The 12421-nt window shown below is 49.5% G+C and overlaps 5 protein-coding genes across 5 annotated transcripts; 2 read left to right on the forward strand and 3 right to left on the reverse strand.

Annotated features, from left to right (window-relative positions):
- Positions 1-131: 131 nt before the first annotated feature.
- L228DRAFT_264156 (hypothetical protein) lies at positions 132-1206 on the reverse strand. Its single transcript, XM_018334549.1, has 3 exons — positions 920-1206; positions 748-863; positions 132-667 (listed from the first exon to the last, which is right to left on the reverse strand). Exons 1-3 carry the CDS (start codon positions 1035-1037, stop codon positions 488-490), a joined length of 414 nt encoding a protein of 137 aa, XP_018184596.1. The 5' UTR covers positions 1038-1206; the 3' UTR covers positions 132-487.
- A 605-nt stretch (positions 1207-1811) lies between these two features.
- L228DRAFT_286271 (hypothetical protein) lies at positions 1812-4168 on the forward strand. The gene is made up of 2 exons (XM_018336430.1): positions 1812-3229; positions 3292-4168. Exons 1-2 carry the CDS (start codon positions 2201-2203, stop codon positions 3991-3993), a joined length of 1731 nt encoding a protein of 576 aa, XP_018184597.1. The 5' UTR covers positions 1812-2200; the 3' UTR covers positions 3994-4168.
- A 1367-nt stretch (positions 4169-5535) lies between these two features.
- Positions 5536-7820, reverse strand: L228DRAFT_52997 (hypothetical protein). Its single transcript, XM_018336680.1, has 3 exons — positions 7614-7820; positions 6251-7475; positions 5536-6192 (listed from the first exon to the last, which is right to left on the reverse strand). Exons 1-3 carry the CDS (start codon positions 7714-7716, stop codon positions 5886-5888), a joined length of 1635 nt encoding a protein of 544 aa, XP_018184598.1. The 5' UTR covers positions 7717-7820; the 3' UTR covers positions 5536-5885.
- A 1608-nt stretch (positions 7821-9428) lies between these two features.
- Positions 9429-10423, reverse strand: L228DRAFT_251605 (Hydroxyisourate hydrolase). Its single transcript, XM_018333593.1, has 3 exons — positions 10399-10423; positions 9839-10302; positions 9429-9755 (listed from the first exon to the last, which is right to left on the reverse strand). Exons 2-3 carry the CDS (start codon positions 10196-10198, stop codon positions 9726-9728), a joined length of 390 nt encoding a protein of 129 aa, XP_018184599.1. The 5' UTR covers positions 10199-10302; positions 10399-10423; the 3' UTR covers positions 9429-9725.
- A 362-nt stretch (positions 10424-10785) lies between these two features.
- On the forward strand, positions 10786-12408 carry L228DRAFT_251607 (ATPase get3). Its single transcript, XM_018333594.1, has 3 exons — positions 10786-11479; positions 11575-12164; positions 12280-12408. Exons 1-3 carry the CDS (start codon positions 11084-11086, stop codon positions 12320-12322), a joined length of 1029 nt encoding a protein of 342 aa, XP_018184600.1. The 5' UTR covers positions 10786-11083; the 3' UTR covers positions 12323-12408.
- The last annotated feature ends 13 nt before the right edge of the window (positions 12409-12421 follow it).

A 12421-nucleotide genomic window follows, 5' to 3' on the forward strand; every position in this document is an offset into this window, starting at 1 on the left:
TGATCCAAATCGTATCGCAGCGACTGATCTCATTCCCAAACTCTGAATCCGTATGTGAGCAGCAAATTTTGAGTTGAAAATAGTGCGGCGGACCCTTTTACGCTATCATCTCCATGGCTACGGTTCTAGGTGCCCCATGTTTTGCCGTAAGGAGTTTCGCGTCTCCACATTCATCTCGCTATTTTGTAAAAGTACAGCAATCTGATAGTATTATTCTAGGCGGACCTTTGGAAGATTTCGGACAACATTGGCCCTTGGCTCTCAGCGGCACAGGCACAAATCACTATGGCTCTTAAAGCCCGCTTTCATTTTGAATATCATGATGCATTAAACCGCGCTATTCGTATCACGTACTTCATAATGTACATGGACCCATTAAAGATTCAAAAAGGAAGGAAATATCATCCTAGTGCGCCAAGAAACCATGATTGAGCCAGCGAAAACAAGGGCTTTTCAATCAATGGAGAATGTCGAAAGCGTCGTCAATTTATTTGCCGCCGAACCAGCCCGAGATGCCGCTCTTGGCCTTGGAAGTACCCTCTTCCACCTTCTTGTCAAAAGTATCGACGGCACTGTTCAATTGAGTTCCTGCCTCCTTGCGGTACTCATTAAACTTGGAGCTAGCATCTTTATTGGCTTGATCGATCCTTGACTTGGCATCATCGACCTGAAGGGCGACCGAGTCAGTTTATTCATCTCAAAAACGGTTTTATAAAACAATGCATTCGGCAAACGTCAATAACGTACTGTGCTGTCAATCCTGGCACCAGCTTTCTGCGCCCACTCTTCGCCCTGCTTCTGTGCCTCCTTTTCCTTTCCGGGCAATTCGCCTCGGACCTTTGCGGAGACGCGAGCAGCATCGTCTGAAGAATATTAGCAATGAAGTCTAATATTAGCTTTTATGATGGCAAAAACATACGCTCAAATTGCTTCTCAGCAACCTTGGGGTCGCCACCAGCGGAATACAGGTAGTAGCCACCCGCACCGGCAAGGGTCAGACCGAGGTAAAGAGGGAGACGGGACTTGGGAGCAGCCATGTTGTGAGATGTTGCAGAGGTAGAAGTTTAGAGATGTAGAGGGTTAATAATCGTAGAGGAGATTGAAATGGATTCCTAGGAGATGAATTGAAGGTCAGAAATGGTCCGATGGTGGGAGTTGAAGTAGTCGTGGGAGCTTCCCCAAAGCTGCCACTCTCCATTCCCGGCTTAATGGGGCCATTGTTGCCCAGTCCCTCCAATCACCATGACGTGGGTATCACGTGCACGCACTCCTCTCCGCATCTCCCGTGCTGCCATGGAAATGCCAGAGCACTGTGGCTGGTTTTCTCCCGAGGTTAGGCGCAGTGACCTCATCGTCGCGTACCTGCGTGCTCTCCCTTGACAAGAAAGGGTACTGGACTAGCAGGTACCATGTGGGACATCCCCTTTTCTTTCCTTGAGCTTCCACACAATTTGCATTTCGATGCTGGCATTACCAATTGCATATTGACCATTGGGCTTAATGGCCAGCGAATCGCGTTTCATTTATTCAATTCTCCAGCTTTATCATCGTGTACTATTTGTTGTGAAATACAGACAGACAACGGTGCTTAGGGCGGAGAAATTGAGGCGCGAAGGGGAAGCTTCTGTACTCGGAGCACTGCCAAGCATTCGAGTCGACCCTGGTTTTTCTGCAGCGAATTTTTAGTTAAAGCGATTAAGTCATTTTGGCTGGAAAGGCTGAGATCCCTCGCTAAATTAGATCTCCGTCTCCCCTTTAGGCAGTAGCGACCTGCCCCGATGACGGCGACGGACAGCACTAACAGCCGCCATCTCGACCTGCCCCAACCCCATCACTAAGACCATATGGTAACAGACCTGTTCACGAACCATAGCGCAGCACTTTTTTCGCGTTTTTTTTTTCTTGTTACCTTACTTGTTGAGTCGGGGTTCATGATCACCCATTTAGTCACGACTAGGAGTAGATAAGCAATACTAATTTCACCTGGACCCTTGTATTCCTCCCGTTGGTGACCACTTCTTTTCCCTACCTGTTGCCCTGACACCTCGCAAAACCCCCGGGCGGGAGTTTGTCTATTAGTGCTCCATCTTGCCCTCACTTGGTCAAACCACTGAGTCTCCTTCTCGCGATGCTGTACAGGCCATAGACAGCAGAGAAACGCCAAGTTTTCGGGTTCTGGACCTTTGATACGGCCTCCACCATGTCTCTCTTTGGGGTCTCTTCGCGTTCTGCACTGCCGCCGGACGAGTATGACCACGAGATTACTCTAGTCGATTCGACTCAGCCTCCGGAGCCTGGAGACATTACGCCCTCGCGGACATTGTCCTCCAATGGAGGAAGAGACTCGGTTGGACGACGAGCAGCTCTGAGACAGGAATTGGCTCGACGCAAATACGCCAAATGGCAAGAAGAAAGATACAACAGTCCCGGTGGTAAGAAGGGACGGCTTTCTGCAGCAGGGTCTGCTTCAGCCAGTGATACCGAGGCGCCCGGTCCGAGCGGAACTATGAGGAGTACAACAGCGTCTGATATGAATCTGGGTCTCCCAAAAAGCTCCAGTGGACGAACGGCTGAAGTTGACGTACTTTATGAGAATCAGCGTGGGGTATTTTTCTTCGGCATACCGCTTTATTCGAGCAATTCGCTGCTCAACCTTGATCCAGCAGCCTGGGTGAATGCGTCTTTTAAAGAAAGCGCCGTAAACATCACCAATGCGCAAGTACCAGATCCCAGCTGGGAATGGGCCTGGAAGTGCTGGTACGTAGACATGTCTTTGGACGTTGACGAGGACGGGTGGCAATACTCGTTTTCTTTTCAGCCACGGTTTGCTTGGCATGGTCGACATGTCTGGTTCCATTCGTTTGTCCGGCGACGGCGGTGGATTCGGAAGCGGGTTAAGAAACACCCCTCAAAGTTAGGCCGGGGAAGGGACATGGATCGCCCAAGCAGCGCTGCTCAAGCCCACCTGTTGACGCCAGACTACTTTACCATTCACTCTCCGAGGGAGCGCAGCCCTGCCTCGTCCTACAATATCTCATCCTATGACGGTTCTCTACGCGGCGCCCGGAGCATTGAACGAATGCGACGCGAACAGGAATTTGAAGAGATTAGAGACCTCCCAACCTTGACACGGGCATTGAAGCAAGCTAAAGTCGACCGAGAGAAACACGATGCAATAATCAGATTCTTGAAGTATGGCGGAGAAGAGATATTCTATCTTGAAGAGAAGGTCTGTGAAGCCTCACTCTTTCTACCGTTTTTGCCGTTGAGACTAACCGTAACAAATTGCAGATGCCGGCTATTATGCACTCTTTCCTCTATCAGACGTCTAGACGCCAGCTCCTCGGCAGCCTTGCGCACATCTTTGACGAAGCAGCATCGCATCGTGACGAGCATCTCAAGCGAGGCGAGCCAGAAAACGACGAAGAGAAGCGAAGAATTGACAATCTCATGAATGCTGTCAAGGCTGCAGATGCAGAAGTCCGCAAGCTCGAGTACTGGAGCGATATTCGGTCGGTTGCGCAGCAAGGCGAGTCAAAAGGTGCTTCGGATTCGTCGCAGGGCTGGGGTCACGAGTGGACCGGCCTTGATTCGAGTGGCCCCGCGACTTTGGGCCATTTGGCTCCATTTGACGGCCTCGACGACTCTGATAAAGTAGATTTCGCTCACATTCACGGTGAAGGGGCCACCAGTGAGGGAGCGAATGGAGACGAGAAGGTCGAAGAGGCAGATGATGAAGATGAAGAAAAGCCCGTACACGAGGAAGAGGACAAAGAAGCCGCAGAGCAAAAGACTGATGATGACAAAGCCGAAGGATCTCACGAGAATGAGCAAGAAGAGAGGGATGATGGTGACAACAGTGGCGACGACAACGACGAAGAAGGTGAAGAAGCAGACGACGAAGAAGAAAACGATGACGATCCACCGGAAAGCGGTGATGAGCGTGCAGAGCACGAGCGACAACACGGGCCGCACGACGACGATGTGGATTAATCGTTGTTCATGGATTCCTCGTGACTCCGTGTATATCTTTGTAGCTGTGTATACTGTATCCTTTTGGTTCTGTTTTATTTTTGTCTCTTCCATTTTTATTTACCCACCTTATCGATATGATACCCTGCTTTCCTATTATCAAAATGCTTCACTTGCATCAGCATTAGCGCCCTTTTTTTGTCTCTTTCTTTAGCTTAGGGTATATCTCTTACAGTATGTAAATCAACTTGTATATACCGTATTTACACAATCTTTTCTTCTTATCATCCATTGACCCTCTAACCTTCGTTGCTGTCTAGCTCTATAGCACTATCCCATTTTCTTCATCCCACTACTACAACCCACTTCAACCTTGATTACTCGGGCATCTCATTTACTGCGTAAACCTAGAATTTCTCACAACATTTCGTTGTTACACCTCATCCAAGGGATGGTCAACATCCCTGACTACCGGTTCATACCCATTCATACCAGCTCGTATCAGTTCAGCAAAGGAATCATTACACTGGTAGCTGCTGTACCAAATCATGATTCAGTAAAATACCATGAAGGAGATATTTCATGATTTACCCCGTTTGCCCTCAAGTCATAAATAACTACAAACACCACTGTATAAGAAAGACACAGGGAGTTCCAATTCATACATCATAGTTTCCTTGATACCGTTGGCAACTGCACGACAAGATAGATACTCTTAAGTACTAGCAGATAAATCTACACACAGCCAACACAGGAAACCAAGTAATTAGAAAAGCTCTAGAACCGGATGAGAAATTCTAGAGCTTAGTAAAATGTTTTGAGAATATAGTTTCCATATATTATCCAATAAATAGCGTAGCGTAGACATAGATAGACATGGGACACGGCAGCGCATTTCTTCATACTGGTTGCAAGGGAAGAGAAGAGAAAAATAAAAGTGATAAAAAAGAAAAATAGTTTAGGGGGGAGGAAAGAAAAATAAAAGGGGGACAGACGAAAAAGAAGAAGAGAAAAAATCCGAACAATCAAACTGAGATTCCTAACCCACTTGACCGACCAGCCGAACAAAGATAGAGCTCCCAACCCTGAGGTAGGAGGGAGGGAGAAGATCTGAGAGAAGATGATGATCCCCAAATTGCCAAAAAAAAAGAGCGGGAGGGAGAGAGAGAGAGAGAGAGAGAGAGAGAGAGAGAGAGAGAGAGAGAGCAAAGCATTAAAGCCAACGCCCCAGCACTAAGTAAAAAAGAATCGGTTTAAAAACGCCGCGGTGTGCTATGTGTACAGGCGCCACACCCCATATCTACAAACAGACAAACAACAAGACTAAAACATTGAAAATAAAGAACAAAACCCGAATCAGGTAAGAACCCAGGACGAGAAAATGGCTGGATAAACAAGTAGATGGCTCTCCGAAAAAGAGCAGGCATGACAACACCCCCACATAGCTCCGTACCGTTTCCCCAGTGATGCGTGAGAGAAAAGGAGTAAGAAATGGAGAAAACGAGCAGAATCGTTCATGGCTCGCTCTGACGGGATAATGTACAGGATTAGTTTTCATGTCTTTTTGTGCGCCTGCCTGCCCCCGTAAATGATCCCAGATGCTCCTCCCAATGATGCGATTTAGCTGATTTTGTGACACAGAAAGGTTCAAGGCACCAAGGAAAAACCCCTCTGACAGATTCTTTCCCATATCAATTTCCCCTACATAAGGTTGGGTCTATCCCCGACCAATAGAGAAGGGGAAAAGAAAATTATGAGAATAAGTCATTGGGCCAGAAGAAAGGAAAGAGAATGCGAAAGTAACCAAAAGGTGTATGCAGTCACGCCAGTGCATCATCAAGAGCAACATGGAGAAACCCAAAGACTGCAAGCTGCAACTTCTCCTTGTTGGAGAATACGAAGTACCAATTGGTCTATCGCCTCTGCATGCCGGGACCAGCCATCATTTGACCTCCGTTGGCCATTGCCATGCCATAGGGGTTTGCATGAGGGTTGAAGTCGCCAACGAGGCTGTTCATCGCCAGGCCACTCAGACCCTGAGCCTGAGACACGGGACAGTCCTTGTGAGCAAGAAGTAGTGTCTTCAGATTGACAATCTCCTCCCGCAATTGGGTCACTTGAGCGCTTAGCGCGTCGTTTTCACTACTGAAGATTTCGACCTTGGCCTGCAAATTGGCAAGCCATTGCTTCTTCCGCTGACGGCATTTCAATGCAGCAACCCTGAGATAGGATTAGATGAGAGTTACGAGAGAGAGTTAAACAAGAAAATAAGACGTACCGATTTCTCTCCAGGAAATTCTTCCTCTTTTCCTCGTCAGTCATTTTCTTACCGGAGTTCTCCTTGTTGTTTTCGAGCTTAATGCTGTCATCATCGTCCGAATCCATGGCGTCCATGTCGGGAATAGGATGATTGTTGACCTTGGCCTTCTTGTTCGGAGGGGCCTTGCTCGGGGTATCTTCAGCTTTGCGCCGTCCATTGGCAGCTTGGCCTCCCTTCGCATTTGGCCCCTTCTTTCCTTTGGCCGTAGTGTTGGCTTTCGCCTGGTCACTCTTGCCGCTATCTGAGAATTCGGCACTCATTTCGCTTGCACCCCGAACAGAGCCGGACACGCTGGCATTTCGCGCAACCTGTTTGGCGAGGTGGGGGGACCCTGACTGCGAATGCGCAGCCATCTTGGGCATCTGGCCCATATTGCCGGCGTCGGGAGCCGCCGTCGGCTTCCCAGCCATTGCGTATTGATTTTCCGTGGGCCCGTTGCGGGCCTGAGCGAGCAAGAACAAACCATTGGCGGCATCATTTGCATCATGTTGGCCAAAGGGATCTTGCTGGCCCATTTGGGCCGTAGCCGGCTTCTGATCTACACCGGCCATGGGTACGCCTTGATCCTGTGGTTGAGACGTAGGAGCAGCACTTTCCGATTTCCGCGAGGCTGCAACATTCATCGCCGTGCGGTGAAAATCCAAAGTCCCTGGAGTTGCGCCACCGCTGGCAAACTGATTGAAGAGGGCCTGCGAGTTGGGACTTGGCGCGGGGAACATGGACCCTCCCCCACCGGGCGTCAGTCCAGTGCGAAGAGATGATTCGTTGGGCGTAGGGAAGCCGCCACGCAAATGGGAGTCGCTAAAGTAATCACTGCCACCGGTTGGACCGGTGAGCATGGCCGGGCTCAAGGGCCCTGATCGTAGAGAATTTGGCCAAGCAAACCCTCCTCCCGAGGAAGGTCCAGGAAGAAGTGATGCCGGGGACGCGAGCGCCGCGACAGGTGGAAGGAGCGACTTCCCTGGGGTCTCCGCCGCCGGATTACCAAAGGATTGTTCAAAGGGATTAGGTTCGAGGGAGAAGTGATTACTGCTGTGGTTGCCCGAGAAGTAATCAGGCGTGTCCGATGGATTCTGTTGTGCAGGTCGAGGTGGTGGAGCGAGGGGTTGGGATGCGTCAGCATTGCCGGAATCCTTGCCGGCTTGACTGTCCTTGAGATCAGAAGATTGTTTGGCTTTAGGATCTGGTAACAATGATTGTCAGCAAGAAGAAAAATGGAGCTCGTCTGTTGCTTGTATCCAGCCATCGGTGGCGACGACAGTATTGTTTCGGCGGCCGGGTAGTAGGAAGGGAGAGAGGGAGAGTGAGGGTAATGGCATACCTGAACGCGGCGACGATGTCTTTCCGGCTTCTGAGCTGTGATGCAGCGCTGAGTCGTCTTTGCGAATGTCTGTAGTACGACGGCGGTCAGTTGCAGAGCCCATGGACAATTATCACGATACACGGTTGGCCGGGAGAGGAGAGAGAGGAAGTGTGGACGTCAGTTTCGTCATGGGGCGGGGGAGCGAGGTAGAGAGCGAGAGTCACCTTTGGACTTGACCTGCGAGGTCCTTCCATCTAGAGTTGAACCAGCTCCCATACTGGGTGAGGTCTGTTGTGAGAAGACGGCGGCAGCCATGGCTGGTCGTTGTCGATGACGTCGCAGAGAGCCAAGGCAAGAGCAGGATGCGATGATGTATTAGGGCACGATGATGTAGGGGTGCTGATCGCAGGCGAGCGTAGACTTCAAAAAGGGCCCTCTCTCGCGTGCGACGACCAGTGTATCCCGCACCTCGAGTCCCTACCGAAAAAATTCCTGTCCACTACAATATTGGCGGTCAAGCGCCAGGCGATAATCGTGCAAAGTTAATTGCAAAGCAGAAGAGAAAAGGGAAAAAGAGCGAATCCTTTTTCCCTCGTTTCGCTCACGCTGGCTTGCTTTTGCTGGCTGGCTCTTCGGTCGCGAAAAGAAGGGCCTTAATTTTCCCTCCCTTTCTCAGTCCTCGCGGCACTAACGGGGCCAGAGGGCAAGCGGTGGCAAAATGGGTCAAAAGGAATGAATAATGCACCAGATCTTCCCACTCGACTCGATTAGGAGTGATCGTCGGAGAATGATGGCTGGACTTGGTTTAGATGGGCCTCAGGATGTTTAGAATTCAGACGCTCTCGCAGCGTTGAAAGGCGCGTCGTGGTTTGGGACGAAAATGTGTTGGTGACGTAGCCTCAAAATGTGCGGTAATTGTCGATAGGGGGGGGGGAAATGCGCCCACCCACGGTCGCAATCTCGACGGGGGAACCTTTTTTCACCCACACCCCAAGTAGAAAAAAAAAGGTCCTCTGAGAGCAGTAAAGACTCTGGAATAACCCTGAAGACAAGGCTCCAGGAAGTACCAGGTTCAGAGAGAGAGAGAGAACTAATCTAGAAGGCGATAAGGGCTGCCGGCTGACGGGTGCCCTTGGCTGAATGCGATGATGTGGAAATAATGGCGGTTTGAACAGAGTCAGGATCTCAAAGAGTTGGGAAAAACGTCAGCGTGCGTCATGAGGCCGCCATTTGAATTTCTCTCGCCAAACCCGCCACGCTTGTCCCTCACGTGACTCTATCGCTTACCAATCTCTCTTCCGACAGAGCGAGGTCCTTGTACGTACTTTTTTCCCCGGTCAAGGTGTCATGTCCCTGCTCTTTCCGAAGTCATCGAAATCCTTTCATCCCTTTTTCTTGCATCAACCCATGTCTTTCTGTCGACATCCCGTCGTGTCCCGTTAGGGAAGCTGCACCCGATCACACGATACAAAGGTCTCGCTTCACCCTGCCGTTTGATTCAATTGATGTTGTTTTGCACCGTCGTCCCTTCCTCGTTTTTTATAGAATTCACTCTCCCTCTTCTGGCGTATAGTGGACTGCTTGCTCTAGACCGGGGTCTTCTCAATTGCAAGAAGTCTTGTGTAGACAAAAAGGTGGCTTGCTCGAAATTCAACATCATTGCTTACTTGTCAAACAACCATTTCAGACGTGAAACTGAATAAACAGTCCACAACAAAGAAATTTGATCTGTCAGCTTTCACGCATTGACTCAAAAGCACCCGACAATGCTTCTGTACATGAGCACAAAATTCAGCAGCTGGTCAATTTCGATCAGTGATTCATAAAATTCATGGACAGTCTAGAGGCGTCGAATTGAATATCGTTCACATTTCTTTGTCAACTGCTGTTGTTTTGCTGACTAGCTGAATCATGTATCATCCAAATCCCAACCTTCCGATTCGTGCTATTTCTGATGGTATACTGCAATATCTGGCCGTTATGCTCCTCCTGCATAAAGAGGTATATGTTTTGGGCTGATATCTCACAAATTGCAGTATTTGTGAGGCAACAGCCTTATAACCCCGCGATGTCGTCCATGGGCTCTCTTTGCCGACGAAGTATATTGTTTCGCTCTACAACGCCAATCATTCAGCTGCCCCGATATGTCGTGTAACTCCACTGGTGGCGCTCTTTGCGTCAGCAACAATTCTCTCCCAGACAACAAACGTACTGATATGAAGTAAAAGGGATTGAACACTCACAGGTCCCAGCAACAACGGCACATGGTAGTGCTCCTTTTGGTTCGTTGTAAAGAAGCGGATCTCAACCTCGGGGAAGAAAGTATTGCCCTCTCCAAAGTATGAGCCCGTGTCGAACTTGAGCGACCATGTCAAGCGCGCGCCTTCATGCTCATGCGCATTGTGGAAGATCTCTCGAAGCGAGGGTCCAGCTTCGCCGGTCCAAACAGTCACCCGTCCATCACTGTTGGTTAACCCCGTGAACGGAGCACTTGGTCCATAGGGTTGCAGCAGCGTCAAAGTGACGGCGATGGACGCCGCAGGGCGACCCTTGATTGTGTCCAGGACGTGGCAGGTGATCGGAGGTTTCTCTTGGGCAGCCATTGTCTGACTTATGGTCTGAGGAGAGTGAAAAGATGGAGGTGAAGAAGAGGGTTCGAGGTGTGCCGCAATGGCCGAAACACGCTGTTGCACAACCTTGGCGTGCCCTGAAGCAGTTGAGTCTCGCTGATTTGGGACAGACACAACCGGGTTCGGAGAGGACATAGAGCACACAAATGCTCTAATTAGGAAAAGAAACGTACGGGCGGTCGCAGAGATGTGTCAAATATATACGGTGAGTTTCTGAATGGCCAATTCCCCTAGCGTATGAAATGAAGAAATGTTTCATACAATTGAAGCAAAATGCTCTAGTAGATGTCCGTGGCGGGGGAATTAAATAATCCTATCGATAAACATCGGTTTGGACCCTCATCGGACGTTGCCGAACGCCGCTGATACACGCGATACTGAACCCGGAACAGTGTTGACCTATACCTATACCATATTATGTTACTGTCCGGCCAGAATGCCAAGATTTCAGCAAGCTGCTTTGAAAATACGGTCATCAGTGTACAGTATTGTGTTCGAAAGACAATTTTGCATCTAAATCGGGCATATCAGCATATTCGGGAGCTTTTGAGAGGATCAATGTATCCAACGCAGTGTATATATCACTCTGATAAGTTGCCGGCGGTCAGCGATCTGAGTAATTACACTTGACATTCGGGAAAGCTCCCACGCTAAGCCCCGCAAAGCTTTAGAGAGTTTGCCATGACGCGCCCAAACGAAGCTTCCAGGCGAAATCAATAATTCCACGATCCTCAATCCCATAGCGATCCGCCACTACCATTACCCTTCGAACAACAACGCGGCATCCTATTCTCTCTTGCACAATATCTCTTCGCTTGTTCGCGTGTATAAAGAGAGAATAAAGCACGTGTCTTTAAGATGTCTTCGACCGCAATGATCAACGGTGACGACGACCTCATGGAGCCTACCCTCCAGTCGATCCTGGACCAAAAGACATTACGATGGATCTTTGTCGGCGGCAAAGGAGGTGTTGGCAAGACGACTACGTCCTGTGCTTTGGCTATTCAGCTTGCCAAAGCCCGCAAGTCTGTCTTGCTCATCTCGACGGACCCGGCGCACAATCTGAGCGATGCCTTCAACCAAAAGTTTGGGAAAGATGCGCGACTCATCGAAGGCTTCACCAACCTCAGCGCCATGGAGATCGACCCGAACGGAAGCATTCAGGACGTCCTCGCTGCCGGAGGCGAAGGCGTCGATGAAGCCATGGCCGGAATGGGCGGCATGGGAAACATGATGCAGGATCTAGCTTTTAGCGTACGTTTCTTTCCCCTTCCCTTGCGCTCCCACTTTACTTTTAAGCTATTTGGCAACATCTCTTCTAACACGTTTCTCCGTCGTTGAATCTATAGATTCCTGGTGTCGATGAAGCCATGTCGTTTGCAGAAGTCCTCAAACAAGTCAAGTCCATGTCCTACGAAGTCATCATTTTCGATACTGCTCCCACGGGCCACACCCTGCGCTTCCTCCAGTTCCCTACTGTTCTCGAAAAGGCACTTGCCAAGCTCTCCCAGCTTTCCCAGCAATTCGGTCCCATGCTCAACTCCATCATTGGCGCTCGCGGCGGACTTCCTAACGGTCAGAATCTCGACGAGATGCTGTCAAAGATGGAATCTCTGCGCGAAACCATTAGTGAAGTCAACACCCAATTCAAAGACGCAGACCTGACCACTTTTGTCTGCATCTGTATACCCGAGTTTTTGAGCTTGTACGAGACGGAGCGCATGATTCAGGAGCTCTCGAATTACGAGATCGATACCCACTCCATTGTCGTCAATCAGCTGTTGTTCCCCAAGGCAGGATCAGATTGCCAGCAGTGCAATGCAAGAAGAAAGATGCAGAAGAAATATCTCGACCAGATTGAAGAGCTATATGAGGATTTTAATGTCGTTAGAATGCCCCTGCTAGTGGAGGAAGTGCGAGGAAAGGAGAAATTAGAAAAGTGAGTTACACCACCTGATCTGTTCCCAAACTTTTCCAGCATTCCCCCCTCATCGTCAGATGCTGCGAGATGCAGCAACGATTTGTTTCGCCGATGACGCTGACTCCCGAAACAGGTTCAGTGAAATGCTCGTCCAAACGTACCAGCCTCCGCAGTAAGAACATAGAGTGTCTTTTTCTGTAGCAATATATCAAACAGCTAGTTCAGTTTAACTTAATCTATTCAAGACTTCTTATATGAAGATTTCAAACGGCCAC

Source organism: Xylona heveae (genome assembly GCF_001619985.1).
Source record: "Xylona heveae TC161 unplaced genomic scaffold L228scaffold_15, whole genome shotgun sequence".
Classification (NCBI taxonomy): domain Eukaryota; kingdom Fungi; phylum Ascomycota; class Xylonomycetes; order Xylonales; family Xylonaceae; genus Xylona; species Xylona heveae.

Coding starts and splice junctions, on each gene's coding strand:
- L228DRAFT_52997 (XM_018336680.1), bottom strand. CDS start 7,716: ATGGGCTCTGCAACTGACCGCCGTCGTACTACAGACATTCGCAAAGAC. Junction 7,476..7,613: donor GACATCGTCGCCGCGTTCAG/GTATGCCATTAC, acceptor CATTGTTACCAG/ATCCTAAAGCCAAACAATCT. Junction 6,193..6,250: donor AATTTCCTGGAGAGAAATCG/GTACGTCTTATT, acceptor ATCCTATCTCAG/GGTTGCTGCATTGAAATGCC.
- L228DRAFT_264156 (XM_018334549.1), bottom strand. CDS start 1,037: ATGGCTGCTCCCAAGTCCCGTCTCCCTCTTTACCTCGGTCTGACCCTT. Junction 864..919: donor TGCTGAGAAGCAATTTGAGC/GTATGTTTTTGC, acceptor AATATTCTTCAG/ACGATGCTGCTCGCGTCTCC. Junction 668..747: donor GTGCCAGGATTGACAGCACA/GTACGTTATTGA, acceptor GTCGCCCTTCAG/GTCGATGATGCCAAGTCAAG.
- L228DRAFT_286271 (XM_018336430.1), top strand. CDS start 2,201: ATGTCTCTCTTTGGGGTCTCTTCGCGTTCTGCACTGCCGCCGGACGAG. Junction 3,230..3,291: donor TATTCTATCTTGAAGAGAAG/GTCTGTGAAGCC, acceptor AACAAATTGCAG/ATGCCGGCTATTATGCACTC.
- L228DRAFT_251607 (XM_018333594.1), top strand. CDS start 11,084: ATGTCTTCGACCGCAATGATCAACGGTGACGACGACCTCATGGAGCCT. Junction 11,480..11,574: donor TGCAGGATCTAGCTTTTAGC/GTACGTTTCTTT, acceptor TTGAATCTATAG/ATTCCTGGTGTCGATGAAGC. Junction 12,165..12,279: donor GGAAAGGAGAAATTAGAAAA/GTGAGTTACACC, acceptor CTCCCGAAACAG/GTTCAGTGAAATGCTCGTCC.
- L228DRAFT_251605 (XM_018333593.1), bottom strand. CDS start 10,198: ATGGCTGCCCAAGAGAAACCTCCGATCACCTGCCACGTCCTGGACACA. Junction 9,756..9,838: donor TGCCGTTGTTGCTGGGACCT/GTGAGTGTTCAA, acceptor GAGCGCCACCAG/TGGAGTTACACGACATATCG.